This window comes from Lissotriton vulgaris, chromosome 5 (genome assembly GCF_964263255.1).
Source record: "Lissotriton vulgaris chromosome 5, aLisVul1.2, whole genome shotgun sequence".
Taxonomy (NCBI): domain Eukaryota; kingdom Metazoa; phylum Chordata; class Amphibia; order Caudata; family Salamandridae; genus Lissotriton; species Lissotriton vulgaris.
This window is the reverse complement of record NC_141693.1, coordinates 402,241,210-402,259,844: the sequence shown is the minus strand read 5'-3', so window position 1 is coordinate 402,259,844 and position 18,635 is coordinate 402,241,210. Positions and strand designations below refer to the sequence as shown.

The window sequence follows — 18,635 nt, the reverse complement described above, 5'->3', positions numbered from 1 at the left end:
CTTTCTACACTGGATCTAAAAGACGCTTACTTTCATATCCCAATTCACAAAGCCCACAGGAAATACCTAAGGTTTGTAGTGGAAGGACAACATTATCAATTCAAAGTCCTTCCGTTCGGGGTCACAACGGCACCAAGGGTGTTTACAAAATGCCTAGCTGTAGTGGCAACAAGGGGTGGTGAGGGACAGAGTCTCTGAATTAAGCAGAAAGCTCTCACCCAGTCAAGAGATCAGGGCTAGATCCAACACCGTTTTTTAGCTCACTGCACCATCCCAGTTTCGGAACCTGGCTGTATGCAAATTAGTCTGTTCCTGTCCCAGTGCATGATGGGAACAGGGCAAACCAAACTACAAAAGCCAATTCTTACACTGGGAAGGAAACAAGCTCCCGGGGACCGGTTTCTGGCATTACAGCCGTCTTCGGCCCGGTTTGCTTGAATCCTGATGGTGCAATGAGCAAGGGTCTCACATCTGAGAATACCCTTCCACGCTTTGGGTGGACAAAAATATTTACAACAAGGGGTGGTGAGGGACAGAGTCTCTGAATTAAGCAGAAAGCTCTCACCCAGTCAAGAGATCAGGGCTAGATCCAACACCGTTTTTTAGCTCACTGCACCATCCCAGTTTCAGAACCTGGCTGTATGCAAATTAGTCTGTTCCTGTCCCAGTGCATGATGGGAACAGGGCAAACCAAACTACAAAAGCCAATTCTTACACTGGGAAGGAAACAAGCTCCCGGGGACCGGTTTCTGGCATTACAGCCGTCTTCGGCCCGGTTTGCTTGAATCCTGATGGTGCAATGAGCAAGGGTCTCACATCTGAGAATACCCTTCCACGCTTAGGGTGGACAAAAATATTTACAACAAGGGGTGGTGAGGGACAGAGTCTCTGAATTAAGCAGAAAGCTCTCACCCAGTCAAGAGATCAGGGCTAGATCCAACACCGTTTTTTAGCTCACTGCACCATCCCAGTTTCAGAACCTGGCTGTATGCAAATTAGTCTGTTCCTGTCCCAGTGCATGATGGGAACAGGGCAAACCAAACTACAAAAGCCAATTCTTACACTGGGAAGGAAACAAGCTCCCGGGGACCGGTTTCTGGCATTACAGCCGTCTTCGGCCCGGTTTGCTTGAATCCTGATGGTGCAATGAGCAAGGGTCTCACATCTGAGAATACCCTTCCACGCTTAGGGTGGACAAAAATATTTACAACAAGGGGTGGTGAGGGACAGAGTCTCTGAATTAAGCAGAAAGCTCTCACCCAGTCAAGAGATCAGGGCTAGATCCAACACCGTTTTTTAGCTCACTGCACCATCCCAGTTTCAGAACCTGGCTGTATGCAAATTAGTCTGTTCCTGTCCCAGTGTTCATCACCACCCCCTTTTCTGAATCGTTTTTGGCCACTATAGGTGTGGCAGGGTATACTCAGACATGAGTCCCTTTCTCACTGCTCCATCAGGATTTAAGCAAGCCGGGCCGAAGACGGCTGAAATGCCAGAAACCGGTCCCCGGTAGCTTGTCTCCTTTCTGGTGAAGAATTGGCTTGGTAGTTTAGTCTGCCCTGTTCCCATGATGCACTGGGCCAGGGACAGACTGATTTGCATATAGCCAGGTTCTGAGCTGGGATGGGGCAGTGAGATAAATAACGGTGGTGGATCAAGCCCTGATCTTTGGACTGGGTAAGAGTGGTCTGCTCAATTCAGACACTCTGTTCATCACCACCCCCTTTTCTGAATCGTTTCTGGCCACTATAGGTGTGGCAGGGTATACTCAGACATGAGTCCCTTTCTCACTGCTCCATCAGGATTCAAGCAAGCCGGGCCGAAGACGGCTGAAATGCCATAAACCGGTCCCCGGTAGCTTGTCTCCTTTCTGGTGAAGAATTGGCTTGGTAGTTTAGTCTGCCCTGTTCCCATGATGCACTGGGCCAGGGACAGACTTATTTGCATATAGCCAGGTTCTGAGCTGGGATGGGGCAGTGAGATAAATAACGGTGATGGATCAAGCCCTGATCTTTGGACTGGGTAAGAGTGGTCTGCTCAATTCAGACACTCTGTTCATCACCACCCCCTTTTCTGAATAGCTGTAGTGGCAGCACACCTAAGAAGGCAACAAATACATGTCTTCCCTTACTTGGACGATTGGTTAATAAAGGCCAAGTCACAAGAAGAATGTCTTCACAACACAGAAGACGATTCAATTGCTGCACCACCTAGGGTTTATGGTGAACTACAAAAAATCACACCTGCAGCCAAACAAAATTCAGCAATACCTGGGGGCTACTATAGACACAGAAAGAGCCATAGCATACCCCAATCCAATCAGGATACAGACAATGGTCAGGTTAATACAAAGATTTCAACCACAACACTCACTACCAGGACGAGTGTTCATGCAGCTGTTAGGCATGATGTCCTCCTGCATACTGCTAATACCACATGCCAGACTACAAATGCGTCCACTACAGGAGTGTCTAGCGACACAGTGGAATCAGACTCAAGGTCAGATTACAGATCTGGTGTTGGTAGACGACCGTACGCATCGCTCTCTGAAGTGGTGGAACACAACAAACATTTCCAACGGACGGTCGTTCCTAGAACCGATTCCACAAGTGATACTAACAGCGGACGCATCGCTCTCCGGATGGGGAGCGCATATGGACAAATACACAGTGCAGGGGAAGTGGAGTGTGCAGCAAAAGAAACTGCACATCAACTACTTGGAACTATTAGCAGTATTTCTAGCACTAAAAGCTTTCCAAATGCAAATAACAAACAAGGCAGTCCTGATCAGAACAGACAACATGACTGCAATGTATTATATTCAAAAACAGGGGGGGACACACTCTCTCCAACTATCCAAATTAGCACAGGACATTTGGAGATGGGCCATTCCTCAAAAGATCTATCTGTTAGCAGAACACCTACCTGGAGTTCAAAATCAGATAGCAGACATCCTAAGCAGAGAGTCAGAACAAGTACACGAATGGGAGCTGCACGACCAAATACTGCAGCCATTCTTCCAAAGATGGGGGCAACCAGAGATAGATCTGTTTGCCAATCATCAGAACGCAAAATGCCAAAACTTTGCATCCAGGTACCCACACCACCGGTCCCAGGGCAATGCACTATGGATAAATTGGTCCAACAGATTTGCTTACGCTTTTCCCCCTCTCCCACTAATCCCATTAGTGGTTCGGAAACTGCAGCAGCACTCAATGACAATGATACTAGTGGCACCCACATGGGCAAGACAGCCGTGGTTCACCACGCTACTACAACTCTCACAGGTGCCACATCAAAAGCTAAGATTATTACCCATGCACCTTACACAGAACCATGGAGAAATAATGCACCCAGATCCCAAACAATTGAACCTAGCGATCTGGCTCCTGAGGTCATAGAGTTTGGATATTTAGATTTACCACCAGAATGTTTGGAAATCATTAAACAAGCAAGACGTCCTATCACCAGAGCATGCTATGCAGCAAAATGGAAGAGGTTTGCTATACACTGTAACAGTAAGCACATCAACCCTCTGGACGCATCCACTAAACAGATCATTTGCTATTTACTACACTTGCAGCAATGTAAATTAGCATATACCTCTATCAGGGTTCATCTCGCAGCTGTAGCGGTGTACCTACAAAACAGGCAACATCTTTCCCTGTTTAAAGTACCAGCAATTAAAGCTTTCATGGAGGGACTCAAAAGAGTCATTCCACCAAGACTACCACCTTCCCCAGTCTGGAATCTCAACATAGTACTTACCAGACTAATGGGACCACCATTTGAACCTATGCATAGGTGTGAAATACAATTCCTCACATGGAAGGTGGCCTTCCTCATAGCTATCACGTCACTTAGAAGAGTTGCAAATGCTACTTACCAGTATGCATCTGTTCTTGGCATGTAGGGCTGCTGACATTCATATCTGTGCATAGATCGCCGCCTAGTGTTGGGTCCGGATGATTGCACATTGTTGTCCTGGAAGAGTCTTCGAAGTATCACGAGATAGGTGGCTCCTCCCCTGGACTACAGTGCGCATGGGCATCGGCTCCATCCCCAGATTGTTTTTAGCCATTGGCAGAGATGGAGTGAAGAATGTGAGTGATGACCATGCTATGAGCATATATATATATATAAGAAGACTGCAGCTGCTACAAGCGCCGGGGAGGAGGGTGGGCGATATGAATGTCAGCAGCCCTACATGCCAAGAACAGATGCATACTGGTAAGTAGCATTTGCAGTTCGAGGCATGTGGGCTGCTGAATTCATATCTGTGCATAGAATACATAGCAGTCCCTCCATTAGCGGCGGCCGCCTGTGCCAGCTGCAGCAGTCTGAAAAAGCGTCTTGAGAACAGCCTGACCAACAGCTGCCTGCTGTTTGGAGTGCACGTCTACGCAGTAATGTTTAGTGAAAGTATGTGTGGTAGACCATGTGGCTGCTTTACAAATATCTTCTAAGGGAATGTTACCTAGGAAAGCCATAGAGGCCCCCAGCTTCCTGGTGGAGTGGGCTCTTGGTGGGATAGTGAGAGTGCGTTTAGCTTTAGCGTAACAGATCTGAATGCATTTCACAATCCACCTAGCGATCCCAGCTTTGGAGATAGCGTTTCCCTTGTGGTGTGAGGCAAAAGCCACGAAAAGCTGCTTGGTTTTGCGGAAATCTTTTGTCCTGTCCACATAGTACATCAAGCCTCTTTTAACGTCAAGGGTGTGGAGCATCCGCTCCGCCAGTGTCTCTGGGTTTTGGAAAAACACCGGCAACTCGATTGTCTGGTTTATATGGAATTGAGACACAACCTTGGGTAAGAATTTAGGGTTAGTGCGGAGCACAACCCTGTTAGCATGTACTTGGAAGAAAGGTTCCTGGATGGTGAGCGCCTGCAACTCGCTAACCCTCCGTAGCGAAGTAATTGCTACTAAGAAAGCAACCTTCCAAGTCAGAAACTGAAGCTCACAAGAGTGCAGTGGCTCAAAGGGAGGACCCATCAGTCTTGTAAGAACCACATTGAGGTTCCATTCTGGAGCTGGTGGGGTCCTTGGCGGAATGACTCTTTTGAGTCCTTCCAGAAAAGCCTTGATAGCAGGGACCTTAAAAAGTGACAGGTGTTGCCTATTCTGGAGGTATGCTGCCATAGCAGACAGGTGAATGCGGATGGAAGAGTACGCCAAATTGCATTGATACAAGTGGAACAGGTAACTAATGATGTTTTGAATGGAAGCATCTAGCGGGTCAATATTGTGGTTAACACAGTAAATGACAAACCTCTTCCATTTAGCCGCATAACAAGCTCTAGTAGTGGGCTTTCTTGCCTCCCTAATGATGTTCATGCAATCGGGAGGAAGATTGAGGTAGCCAAACTCTAGGACTTCAGGAGCCAGATCGCCAGGTTGAGCTGTTGCGGGTCTGGGTGCTGAATGTCGCCATGGCTCTGCGTCAGAAGGCTGGGAGTGAGATGAAGCCTTTGATGCGGTACCACGGAGAGTTCCAGAAACGTGGTGTACCACGGTTGGCGAGCCCACGTTGGAGCAACTAGGATGAGAGTCATCGAGTGCTGCCTGAGCTTGCGTGCCACCAGCGGTATCAGAGGTGCTGGGGGAAAAGCGTACGCAAATCTGCCTGACCAGTTCATCCACATCGCATTGCCCTGTGATTGCGGGTGTGGGAACCTGGCGGCGAAGCTTTGGCATTTTGCGTTCTCCTTTGTGGCGAACAGGTCTATCTCTGGATGACCCCACCTTTGGAAGTACGGTTGGAGTACTGATGGATGTATCTCCCACTCGTGCATTTGATGGCTGTGCCTGCTGAGCAGGTCCGCCATCTGGTTGTCCTTGCCCGGGAGATGCTCCGCCATGAGGAAGATGTTCCTCTGAATGGCCCACTTCCACATGCTCTGAGCCAGATGAGACAGCTGCGGAGAGTGTGCGCCTCCCTGCTTCTGAATGTAGTACATGGCTGTCATGTTGTCCGTCCGGATCAACACGATCTTGCTGCACAGATGTACTTTGAACGCCTTTAAGGCCATGAAGATTGCCATCAGTTCCAAGACATTGATGTGCATCTTCCTTTGCTGTAGTGTCCATAGTCCCTGCACCGTGTAGTGGAGTACATGCGCTCCCCATCCCTGGAGAGAAGCGTCCGTTGTCAGGATAATCTGCGGCACAGGCTCTTGGAATGGTCGGCCCTTGCAAAGGTTTTGTGGATTCCACCAATGCAGAGAGTTGTAAGCCCAACCGCTCACCAACACTAGGTCTGTCAGTTGCCCATGAGCCTGAGTCCACTGACGTGCCAGGCACTCCTGAAGCGGACGCATATGTAGCCTCGCGTGCGGAACAATGGAGATGCAGGAGGCCATCATGCCTATCAACTGCATGAACACCTTCGCTGGAAGCGAGTGTTGAGGTCTGAATCGTTGGATCAGCGTTTGGATACTGGCGATTCTCACTGAATTTGGCTGTGCAGTGGCTGCCAGAGTGTTTATAGTCGCGCCCAGATACTGTCGTACATGGGCGGGCTGGAGATGGGATTTCGGGTAGTTCAGAGAGAATCCCAGATCGTGCAGGAGATGAATGGTGCGGGACACGTGGTCGGCGCACTGTTGTTCTGTTTTTGCTTGAATGAGCCAGTCGTCCAGGTAAGGATAGACGTGGACGTTCTGGCGTCGCAGATGCGCCGCCACAGTCGCCAGGCACTTCGTAAAGACCCTTGGCGCTGTGGTGACCCCGAACGGCAGAACCCTGAACTGGTAGTGCTGGTTTTGGATCGTGAATCTGAGATACTTCCTGTGGGAAGGATGCAGGGGGATATGAAAGTATGCGTCTTTTAGGTCCAATGTAGCCAGGAAGTCCCCCTGTTGAAGCAGAGGGAGTACCTGCTGTAACGTGAGCATATGGAAGTGCTCCGAGAGAATATACCAGTTGAGGGGCCTGAGGTCCAGGATGGGCCTGAGGGATCCGTCCTTTTTGGGGATTAGAAAGTACAGAGAGTACACACCTGTACCCCTTTCCTGCAGTGGGACGAGCTCTATTGCGCCTTTTTGCAGCATGACCTGAACTTCCTGCTGCAACAAGAGCAAGTGCTCGCCGGACATAGGACAGCTTCTTGGAGGTATGTTCGGTGGAGTGGAGGTAAGTTCCAGACAGTAACCGTACTGGATAAGAGACTTGACCCACCTGTCCGTGGTGATGGATTTCCACACGGGCAGGAACTGCTGGAGTCTCCCCCCGACCGGTGTTGTGAGGTCGGGGGGCAGTGACAAGGCGTCACTGCTTGTTGGCGGCGGTGGACCTGGAGCTGTTGTTTCCACGTCCCCTGCCTTTGATGTTGTTGCCTCTGTAGCCACCTCTACCCTTGTTGGTGTACGAGGTTTGGGTATTGCCTTTGTAGTACTGGGTGGATTGCGATGCCTGACCCCTTGAGGTGCCTCTGGTATTGGAGCGGCGAAAGGAGCCACCCCGAAACTGCTGAGACTGAAGGGCCCCCATAGACTTAGCAGTGTCTGTATCTTTTTTCATTTTCTCAAGCGTCGCATCCACCTCAGGGCCGAACAAATGGTCAGGATTAACCGTCTGGTTCAGGATGGTTGTTTGTATATCAGGTTTAAACCCTGAAATCCTAAGCCATGCATGCCTTCTGAGCAACACACTAGTGTTGATCGCCCTGGATGCCGTATCAGCCACATCTAGCGCACATTTTATGGAAGCGTTTGTGATGAGCTTTCCCTCTTGAATTAACATCTCCCCTGCCTCCTTGTACTGGTCAGGCAAGTGCTGCAGTAGTGCTTCTAGGGTGTCATAATGAGCCCTATCGTAGCGTGCAAGAAGGGCCTGTGTGTTAGAGACGCGTCAAATGTTAGCTGCCTGTGCAGCAATACGTTTCCCTGAGGCCTCAAATATTTTCGACTCTTTGTCTGGGGGAGGAGCGTCACCAGTTGTCTGTGAGTTCGCCCTCTTGCGAGCGTTGGAAACAACCAAAGAGTCTAGTGGCAAGTGTCCCTTGATATATGTTGGATCCGAGGGCGCTGCCTTATATTTTTTATCAATGCGTGGATTGATGACACGTGCCCGAGTGGGCTCCTTGAAGACCTCCTGCGCGTGCTTGAGCACTCCCTTGAGCATTGGCAAAGTTTTGATTGACTTTTCGGCCACAGAGAAAGTGTCAAATAAAAAGTCCACATCCACAGGATCGGAGTGCAGCTCGACATCGTGGTTAGCCGCAGCTCTTTCGATTAGCGCGTTGAAGGCAGCAGAGTCCTCCGTTGGCGAAGGATGCGGTTCCTGACCCGACTGCGGGTCCTCAGGGTCGCCTCCGGCCGACCAAGGTTCATGTTCCTCCTCCGGATCCGAGTACGCCGGATAGTTGTACTCGACCTCCTCCTCGTTGTCATCCCCCGCGGTAGAGCGAGTTGGGGAACGCGGCAGGTCACTTGGGGACGCCGGCGTCAGAGGCGCTGAAGTACCCGCAGAGTCCTTTTTGTTCTTTAGAGGAATGCGAAAGTGTTCCAGCACCGGCTCTGTGGTGATTTTTCTTTTGAGGAGGGACAGTTTCCCAGTATTGGCGTCGATGATGACCTCACGACGTTCTTCCTCCGCGAGTGGTTGGAGCCGAGGTTTAGACACTACCTGAGACGCTTTGGGCGTCGACACCTCCTTCGAGGGCACCCCCGCCCCCTGATTCGAAGCGAAGGCCTTCGGTGTCGACTTCGGCGGTAGGGTGAAGCGGATAGGCGTCTGTGCCTTGGACGGCTTCTGCGCGGGCTTCGACACCCCAGCCTCAGGGTCGGTAAGCACTGCGGCCTTTCGAATCCGTTGCAGGGACTCCTGGACCTTCTTCGTAAAGGCTGGAGAGGGAGTGACCGTCTCGTTTGATTTCCCAGATTTGGGAGTGGTGTCGGCAAGAGGCACCGTCTTCGGAGTCGACGCGGCACCATCCTTGGCTCCGACGGCCGGGGCCGGGGAAGCCAGAGCTTTGGGATCGCCTTGACGCTTCTTCGAAGCCTTCTTCGGGTCGTCGACCGCGACAATCTTCGGCGCCGACGCTGCCGCGTCGGACGACTTTGCCTTCGGCACCTACCCTGAAGCCTTAGGGTCGGCCATGTTGGCGGGACTGTCGGCCATTTTGGATTTTTTAGGTTTTGACGCCTCCAGAGCCTTCTGTACGGCTTTCACTTTGGGTTTCGAAGCCGGAGCTGTTGAACCCGAGGGCTTCACTTTCGTTTTTGTAAATGTGAGTGGCACCTCCAAAATGTCCGTGGCCGGGCTCGTAGGCGGGGCTGCTGGACTAATAACAGGGTCTTGGGTAAGGCCCGAAGGCGATCCCTCGACCTGGGCCGCAGAATGGGGGTCGACCCCTGAGTCAGTCCGGGGGTGCTCCTCCTCGGAGCTATCCCCCACGGTGGCAATGGCCGTATCGTCGTCCCCTACCTCGTCGTCGGCTTCGTCAAACTCCTCGTCCCCTGCGTCATAGGCCTCCCCCTCGGACGCAAGGCTAGAGTCCGAAACCTGCTGGACATCGTCGTCTCCGACTTCTTCCTCGAAGATGTTGTCCGGCGGGGGCGCCGACAGTTTGGCCTGGAGTCTCGCAGCCCGACGAATCTTGAGGGTCTTCTTGCACCGGAACTTTGAGCAGGCCATGCACCTGGCCTCATTGTGGTCCGGCGACAGACAAGTGTTGCACACTGGGTGCACGTCGAGGTGCGAGTATTTCGCGTTGCAAACCGGGCACCGTTTAAACGGAGTCCGTTCCATGTCTGGAGCGTCGTGTAGGCCCGTCCGCGCCGACAGCACGCGGAAGGGCAGCGAGAGTTCGGAGCTGGAGAAAACAGTAAACCCGAACGGAAACTATACCGGCGCCAACCCTAAAGACCTTTTGGTCTCGAGTGAAGAAAGTTAATAACTATCGGTTCCGACAGAGGGAACCGACACACATCCGAACCCAATGGCGGAAAAAAACAATCTGGGGATGGAGCCGATGCCCATGCGCACTGTAGTCCAGGGGAGGAGCCACCTATCTCGTGATACTTCGAAGACTCTTCCAGGACAACAATGTGCAATCATCCGGACCCAACACTAGGCGGCGATCTATGCACAGATATGAATTCAGCAGCCCACATGCCTCGAACAAGTGAGTTACAAGCTTTTACGATTCAAGAACCATTCATGCAGTTACACCAAAACAAAGTGGTTCTTAGAACAAACCCAAAATTCTTACCAAAAGTAATTTCTGCATTCCACATCAATCAGTCAGTGGAATTACCGGTCTTCTTTCCAAAACCACAGACGGTAGCGGAAAGGGCCCTACATACATTGGATGTCAGAAGGGCAATATTGTATTATATAGAAAGAACACAAACTTTCAGAAAGACAAAACAGCTATTTGTTGCGTTTTCTCCTACACATAAGGGCAATCCCATCTCTAAAGCGGGCATTGCCAGATGGATTGTAAAATGTATTCAAATATGCTACTTAAAAGCAAAGAGAACATTAACTGTTCCTCCTAGAGCTCACTCTACACGTAAACTAGGAGCATCTATGGCATTCTTGGGAAACATTCCACTAGATGACATATGCAAAGCAGCTACCTGGGATACACCGCACACCTTCACAAAGCACTATTGTGTAGATGTGCACACAACACAACAAGCTAGAGTGGGACAAGCTGTATTAAAGACTTTATTTCAAACAGTTGCAACAGACACGGGTGACCACCGCTAGGGAGAGAACTGCTGTATAGTCTATTCATAATGTACCATCTGCAGCCCATATGCCTCGAACGGAATATGCTACTTAAAAGTATGCATCTGTTCTTGGCATAGAGGGCTGCAGAGTGGTACATGCCTCCCCGGAAACCTGTGTCTGTTCCAACATTATCTTATTTAGATACACTTACATGGGCATTCCTATCTGTATTCTATCATACTACTCCATCTAACCCTACTATGGCAAAACAATCTAAGGATGGAGCCGATGGCCATGCGCACTACCAACCAAAGGAGGAGTCACCAAGATACAAAAGACTCTCCAAGAGAAAAACAAAGTGCAATCATCCGAGCCCAAAACCAGATGGCGATCTATTCATAATGTACCACTCTGCAGCCCTCTATGCCAAGAACAGATGCATACTGGTAAGTAGCATATTCCATATATATCAGCAATTCCAACCACTTCCGTCGCGCGGCGAAGCAGGAACTCGGACCGACCACAGCAGTTCAGGCAAGGTATGTTTTTATCTTTGTTCTTATACCGCAGCCAGCAACGAAGCGTTTCGGGCTTCTGGAGACCTTGATCACATTCATATATATTCATATATATATATACCAATCACCTTCATTCGGTAGTACGGGGCTTTGCTGCACGGCGGTCCTGACTGGATTCCGGGAATCCTAAATTATCAACAACTCACTCACATGCAAAAAGGGAAGCCAGGACACTCCAAGGTGCTAAATGTTGTTTATTATGTTGCAGATAGCCTCTTGCTGACGCGTTTCGCCTTTACGGCTTGGTCACGGTGAGGCAAGCATTGTTTTTATACAGAGGTGAAACAATCTCATGAGAGAACATAGAAAGTGGACTTATGCAAAACAAACAGAAAATTGAGCAGCTCCATTTTGTAATGGTACCATTCATTTCCAGGCTTAGATACGAGTGCATTGATTTACTCTCATTTTTCAAATCCATACTTGTTTAAAATCCCAATTTTATACTCAATGTAAAATACATTACAAGGATTGAATCTAATTCTGTATCGGCGAGTTTCTCCATTCAGAGAAAAAGATACATTTCAGAATTATTTCTTTCAAACTATTATATATTTTAGGAATACAAGATCTCGTATAGTCAACAGTATGATACAATATCATAAAAATATATGCAATCAAACATAACCTCAACTGATACACCCATCAGCACTGCAGGCTCCTTAGTCCTGCCCCAGTGGGCTTTTTATACTGGCCGTGTCTGTTCAATATTTACTTCTCTATTACGAGGTTTAATCCCGCCCCAGTGGGCTTTTGGCATGTTGGGGATTATCTTGCTACCTTTGATGTGTCCCTGTTTCGAATTGCATGTTGTACTACTTTACAACTGTAGCTATTACTGTATACTCTTGCTGTCATCTTTTTGTATGTTTTGCTCTTTATGCCTGTTTGTGCTCCTCATCCCTCCGCACCCGTTACTCCCTTTTTGTTCAGCCCTTCGCTCTTGTTCCTCACTCCAACCTTTCCTGTTTCTCCTGTGCACTCCTAGGATCTCAGACATCCTCTTATCAGTCATCCCTATCTCTTCCCCTGTGTGCTCCATGTCCCCGAAGAAGGCCACCCTTTTAGTATTTACCTGTCTGGTTTCGCCCTCTTTGCCATGTATGTTCCTTCCTTCCCCCTCCAACTGGGTGGCTTCTCATAAGTGCCACTGGGAATGGGCTACAAGGAGCCCTTCTTGCCATCAGTACAGTGCTGTTTTGTTTTTTTTCTCTATCAAAAGAAGGTTGGGAAGCAAGAAGTTATACAGTCACTCAATGTAATGCTCTAAAATAGGAATACTTGAAGTATGGCCAGGGGGCCGCATGCAGCCCTCCTGACCTTTTTAATTGCATACCCCGGGTTAACAGCTGCACTCACTTCACTGAGCAGAAACATTCAGAAAGCTGTGAAACGGGCATAAACTATTTAACTGACTAAAGTACATGGCAAAGAAGCAAAGACATTGTCCTAGATAACTTACCTTTAGAAACATGTTTATTTTTAACGACCTCTTGCACTAAACATGTAAAAACATGATAATACTCTACAAACGTAAGAGTATTTTATTAACATGCATGAGCGTTTTACCTTAGTAGATCAGATTATATCACTGCATTGAGTGACCTTTATTAGCAATTAGAGTTTTCAAACATGATTTTGGAAACATTCATGCTGCCCTCATTGTGAAAACAATTCCATTAGTGAGGCAAGTCATTGGTCAGATGTACCTTGTGTGTAGCATTGGTTGTTATAAAATTGGAACAACATTATAATGTATTAAATAAAACACAAGAGATGGTTTTGTACAGCACACATCACGAACTCTTGTATTTCAAAGGGCTCTCATGTGGTAATGCAGAAAAAGGAGGCAAAGTGAAACTAGCCAATTACCTTGGATCACAATATTTGGTCAAGTGGGCAAGGCAGGACTGATACCAGGTTTTCTGGTTTCACATTTTGCAATTCAGCCACCAGATGAGTATCTGTTTCCCTCTTATGTTTTACATTACAAGTTATTGCTTTAACCTTACTTCTTGGTTCATCCAGAAAGGAGCATTGGTGGTAGACAGTCATGTGAAGGCTTGGTATGTTGTCCACACCCTGTATCTGCTTCACGTCCCCCTGCGCCCAACTTTCATCACCCTGACCCTCGCCCTGCTGGCATCGTTGAGGCCCTCGGGCATGCCACAGAAAGCACTTTGTGCGCCCCTGGAAATATTTGGGAGTACCCATGCTCTAAAACCTAAAGAAGGACTACCGCGAAGGATCCTTGCCATCAGAACCTCAAATACTCTGCATTTCAGTTATTTTTCTAGCTTTAATGTGCACACACTGCATGCCTTAATACATTAAACCTACATCTACTTACTGTGCCAATACTTGTTTATTTTTTCCTCCTTTTGGTAACATAATATCATGCTGGATAATATAGCCTTTATGCAAACACAAGGAGGACATATCCTTGGGTTTGCTTTATAGCCTTTATGCCAAGTTTGAGTGTAAATCATATTCAAATATTTTAGATAAGCAGGAAACCTATGGCACGCAATGTGATGTTTGAGGCATTTGTTTTTGGAGTTATCCATTTATTGGTTGACATACTTGCTCAGCTATTTTACACTGTGCCATAATGGACAATACACAATGAGGGTTGGGGAAGACAAGCTAGTTTTTAATAGTGGTTTGTTAAAATTAAGGGGTAACACTGGACGTTTAAGCATTTAATGAATACATGTTTTATTTTCAAGCTGGACAGCTTCAGGACCCAGGTCATTCAAGCAGTGAAGAAAGCACACAAGGAGTGTCCTCTGCCTGGAAGACCCAATGGAGTGCTTGTGTTGGAGCGGCCTCTTCTTATTGAAACCTACGTGGGATTGATGTCTTTTATTAACAATGAAGCCAAACTGGGATTCTCCATGACCAGAGGCAAAATTGGATTTTAAACTACTTCTTCATTATCAGTGGGATTTGTTCTTTTTCTTTTATTTGATATCCTCCCATTGAAAGGTTCCATAAACCCCCGAGTGTTAAATGAATTAAGCTTTTAAATTACTTTAATCAAAAATTACTATCCTGAAATGTTACCTAACCATTTTACCCTAGTGCCACAGTTCACTGAATGATTGACAAATGGTACAACACAAATCTTTTGAGAGAAATGAAGTTGCCAAATTAAGTTCTACTCTTCAACAGTATTGCAACGTTCTGCATCTGAATTTACTGCCAACTCATAGTTGCTTATCAAAAGTAGATGGTAGTCTGTGAAGAGTCCACTATGTGACTTAAAAATTAAGTAACCGAGAATGAGAACTTAGTGTAGGTATGACCTGGACCCAATTTTTGTCTGTTAAAGTCTGAAGTAGTAATCTGTTCAGTAGACCGTCCCGTTGCCTAAAACTGCAACTAGGCTGTGATTATATGCAAGCTAGAAAATTCTGTCCCTTTGCGAAAGCCCTGTTTCTACAGAGAACAGAATTATAAATTGTGTGAAGTTCACGGATGCAATAATCTCCACAATTTTACCCAGGTATATTTTGACTGTTCAAATTGCCCATATATATTGGTCGGGAAATAACTGGGACATGTGGATTGTATCAAAATATTATGCACCATTTTGAAGGGCAAAACTAGTAACTGAAGATAATTATTTAACTCTGTGATTCTGAAGTTTAGGATAGTATTTAAAACATACACGTTCTATTTTTGCATTAAGTCCACCCACCTTTTCAAGGGTTATGTTGCTCTGATTTTCTGCATCGGTTACATATTGGATGCACTGCACTGTGAAAACGTACTTTCCTTTGAGTTTCTGTTATTACCTGTTATCCTTACTGTATACAATCCAGTTTAAACTGCCTGGAAAATATCCAAATATAATGTCAAATCTCTTCTTGAGTTTTAATTAAAACAGTATTCTATACTTAGGTTAATGAAATGATTTGCTGAGGAAGATAACATAGACTTGTTTAAGGGGTTGAAAGACTGGCATCATAGTGTTCTCTTTACTTATATTAAAATCATTACATCTTTAGGACATTAGCAGGGCTGTTATTTAACAGTATAGTTTATTTCCTGGTATGCTAAAAACTAAGAAATGGTTATTTTAAAGATATTCCAAAGTAGTACTTGGAAGATTCTTCCCATCACATTTTGTAAGGTACATCGTTTTTGCTGGCCTTGAAACCACTAGTAGGTAGAATTGTTTAATATTAGGGTCGGATTGTGAACTATGCTCCTTCTTTGTTTTAAGTTTACATTTCTTGCAGCTGATCAAGAGCGCATTTTTAGAGTGGAGACTGTTAAAGGACACAAGCGAAGCTGTTCTTGTTCGGGTCCATTGAAGTAGCTTATTTTGCACTCTAGTTATTTTTAAACAAGGGACACAAAATATACCCATTTTAAATAGTAACTGTTGGGTCATCTTAATATTTGCTTGCAGGAAAGATGTTTGGTTTGAGGTTAAGAGTAGAGTTAAGGGAAAGGTATAAAATTGTCAAGTTATTTTTGACCAATTTGCACATTTGATCAACTTGTGAATACATAGACTATATTATGCAAATAAATTCTTTCAGAATAGGAGGAAAAATTGTTTTATGGTAGGTATCCAAGGTTTTACAAAGTTCAAGATTCCTGAATGCGTATGTAATGCATTGTTTAGGACATGTTTGCTCAAAAAACAGTTCCTTCAAATCTGCTGCATGCTAGCTAAACATAGTCCAAAGAATGTTGGTGGTTTTATGAATGTGTTTTTTTTATAATTTTGTTTCATTATGGAAGTTGTGTGTAAAATGGTGGATGTGGGCTTGCTCTGAAATGCAACAAACTGCATGCCCTTGTGAATACATAAAGCTAATATTTTCTATACTTCTGTCTTGCTTGTTTTTAATCGGTTAAACTGGAAATAAATACAAAAACTGAAAATGCCTGTTGTGACTTTAATGGTGTTTAGTTGCATTGACTGGTTGTTTCTTTGCATTCTTTGCAGTGGTGTGTTCATTTAATATTTTCTCTCCGTAGAACCCTTAGATGGTTAGGAAATGTGAGACTCCTATATCATAAAATATTGACTGTAGTTTGTGTTGATACTGTACAGATGGTTCATCAAATGTGTTTGCTTTAGGAATAACTTCTGCTGGATGCCTATTCCACAGATTTCTCCTTGGGTTGTTGAAACTTTAAAAACAATCTTGTCATTTATAGCAATATCAAATCACAAGCCCAATGTGGTGTTGCTTCCACTCCAGTTATGTATCTCTAGGATGGTATATAAGGTGTGCAAAGTGGATCCATAAACTCATCACTGCCTCCTAGCTTCAGATACATTCTATTGTGTCTCACCAGGTCTCCCCCAGAATCCTATGCTGAAACTCTGCACTTACTGGTACAGACATGCATTTAACTGACCCGGACTCATGTTGCCCATAATTCTTCATGTCCGACCATGAAGTAAAAATTGTGCGCTGTCATCATTCTCCTTCAGGCCATTAAGAAGAAAGAATCTAAAACAATATGATCTTGTACTAGCAGTTGAAATGTAAATTGATGCTTTCTTTCAGAGGCCGTTATAACTCCATGGAAAGAAGTCCCTAAGCATTAAGCACTGGCATAATACAAGCAGATTTATTCAATTTCGCATGCACATTAGCAAACTTTAAAAATACGACAGAGAAGTGTAATAATTCTTCCTTCTCTGACCCAATCCCTTTGTTACAGAATCTGGGATTACAGTGATGTATATTTCTCACCTCGATGCACCGTTTCCATATCTCCAGGGTTTGTCAGCAACAGTTGAGACCCTTACTGGAAATAGGTAGGAAAGCTCTTGCAAGCCTTCTAGAACTGGCATAGTGTGCTTGGCTCCAACTGGCTTCATGACCACTACAAGAGTTCTGTCTTATGACCATTCCAATGATTGCCCTCTATGTTTATGATGCTATTTGCACTGATGAGAGTGAAGCATATAAAATGACTGTCTTATTGTGTTATGTGGGGGTCAAGCTGTTCAGGTGGCTACTAAGTAAAAAGCCATACATCATTGAGAGGAAATGCCACGCTTCGAAGGAGGCGTTTGCCTGATTGTCCAAAGTATTTGGGTTTGATTCTTAAGCCTGATGGTTTTAAACCTATTCCTTATGCAAAGACCAGGACAGTAAAGTGATGGAGATGGTACACCTTGCAGAACAGTCTAATCAGGATTGTCTCATTATTTTACAGAATGCCAGCATTACTGTTAAATCTACATCGGAAGAACACCCCACTTCTGCTGCTGGGATCTAAAAGTTACACAGTCACTTAAAATCAATCTAGTCCCATTCAGGGTAATGGCAATCTTTTCATTGGAATCCTCTGTCAAACAGAATACAGAATAAAGTCTGCTTTTAAATAGGGTCTTACAAGGCACCATACATGCAGTATGGGGAAAGTTACATTCCACCCCATCCATGAACAGCCAACCAGGAAGCATAGATTGGTCCCCTCAATCCATTTTAGAGATTCTTATAGTAAATGTCTTGGCCCAAGCAAAAGTCCAGTGCATACCGGTCCATCGATAGCAATTTGATGCCTGTATAAACGTGGCAGAAATGATTTCTCATTAGGCAGCTTGGCCTTTTCTCTATGCTGTGCCATCTGCCTGATGCCCCACCACTCCGACTTGCTATGAGAGAAGACCTGTGTTTTCTCAACCAATTTCCGGGAGGGGTATGGGGTGGGGGATCATCCTCACAGTGAGTCCACGTGGAAAGGTATGGAAACTGTGGCACCTTCCTTCGAGTCTAAGGTAATCCTGAGGAGAACTGACCTAGCAGGTCTCATGTGCCCTAGTGTGTTCTTTTCCGACAGACTGCATTGCATCAGTCCTTATCTCCTGAGCTCACCACTCAAAACTCTTAAGGGGCTGTCCCAAGTCAGGTGGCCACAGTCAGCTCCTCAGACTGTCCTACTGTTATCTTGGAAATCTGCTTTAGCCAATGGATTATACACTGTATCTCAGTAGGACCCAAAGAACCTTAAATGAGTCTCTTGGGAAACTGCATCTTCCAGTGGGTTGCACTTTCACCCCATTAATGACTCCTGAATGCTTAAGTGCATCATCTTGAACACCGCCTGTAGAACTGTTAAGATCAAACAACCTCTCACACCGGATTACTCTGACCTAACAAGCTGTGGATCCTGCCTGACTTAATCTTCCCCACGTTTGCTTCCCATGTACCTCTCAACCTTGTCCCTCAACCCCCTTGCATGCTTCTCCGTACAAGTGAGGCACCCTTTCCGATGGATACATCTGCCTGTGGATTCCTCGCCTTTTGAATTACTCCTGTGCCAGCATTCTACGGAAACTTTTTCTTAGCTCTCCCACGTTGACGAGGTCGTACCAATAGCACAGCTCCGCTGA

The 18,635-nt window shown here is 46.1% G+C and overlaps 1 protein-coding gene across 1 annotated transcript in view; it reads left to right on the top strand.

The window, feature by feature from the left end:
* TPRG1L (tumor protein p63 regulated 1 like) overlaps positions 1-16,162 on the top strand; it is a 166,406-nt gene extending 150,244 nt beyond the window's left edge. The window contains exon 5 of the mRNA XM_086921750.1: positions 13,990-16,162. Coding sequence (XP_086777876.1) covers positions 13,990-14,184 — 195 coding nt within the window. The 3' untranslated portion in view covers positions 14,185-16,162. The remainder of the gene's footprint in view (positions 1-13,989) is intronic.
* The last annotated feature ends 2,473 nt before the right edge of the window (positions 16,163-18,635 follow it).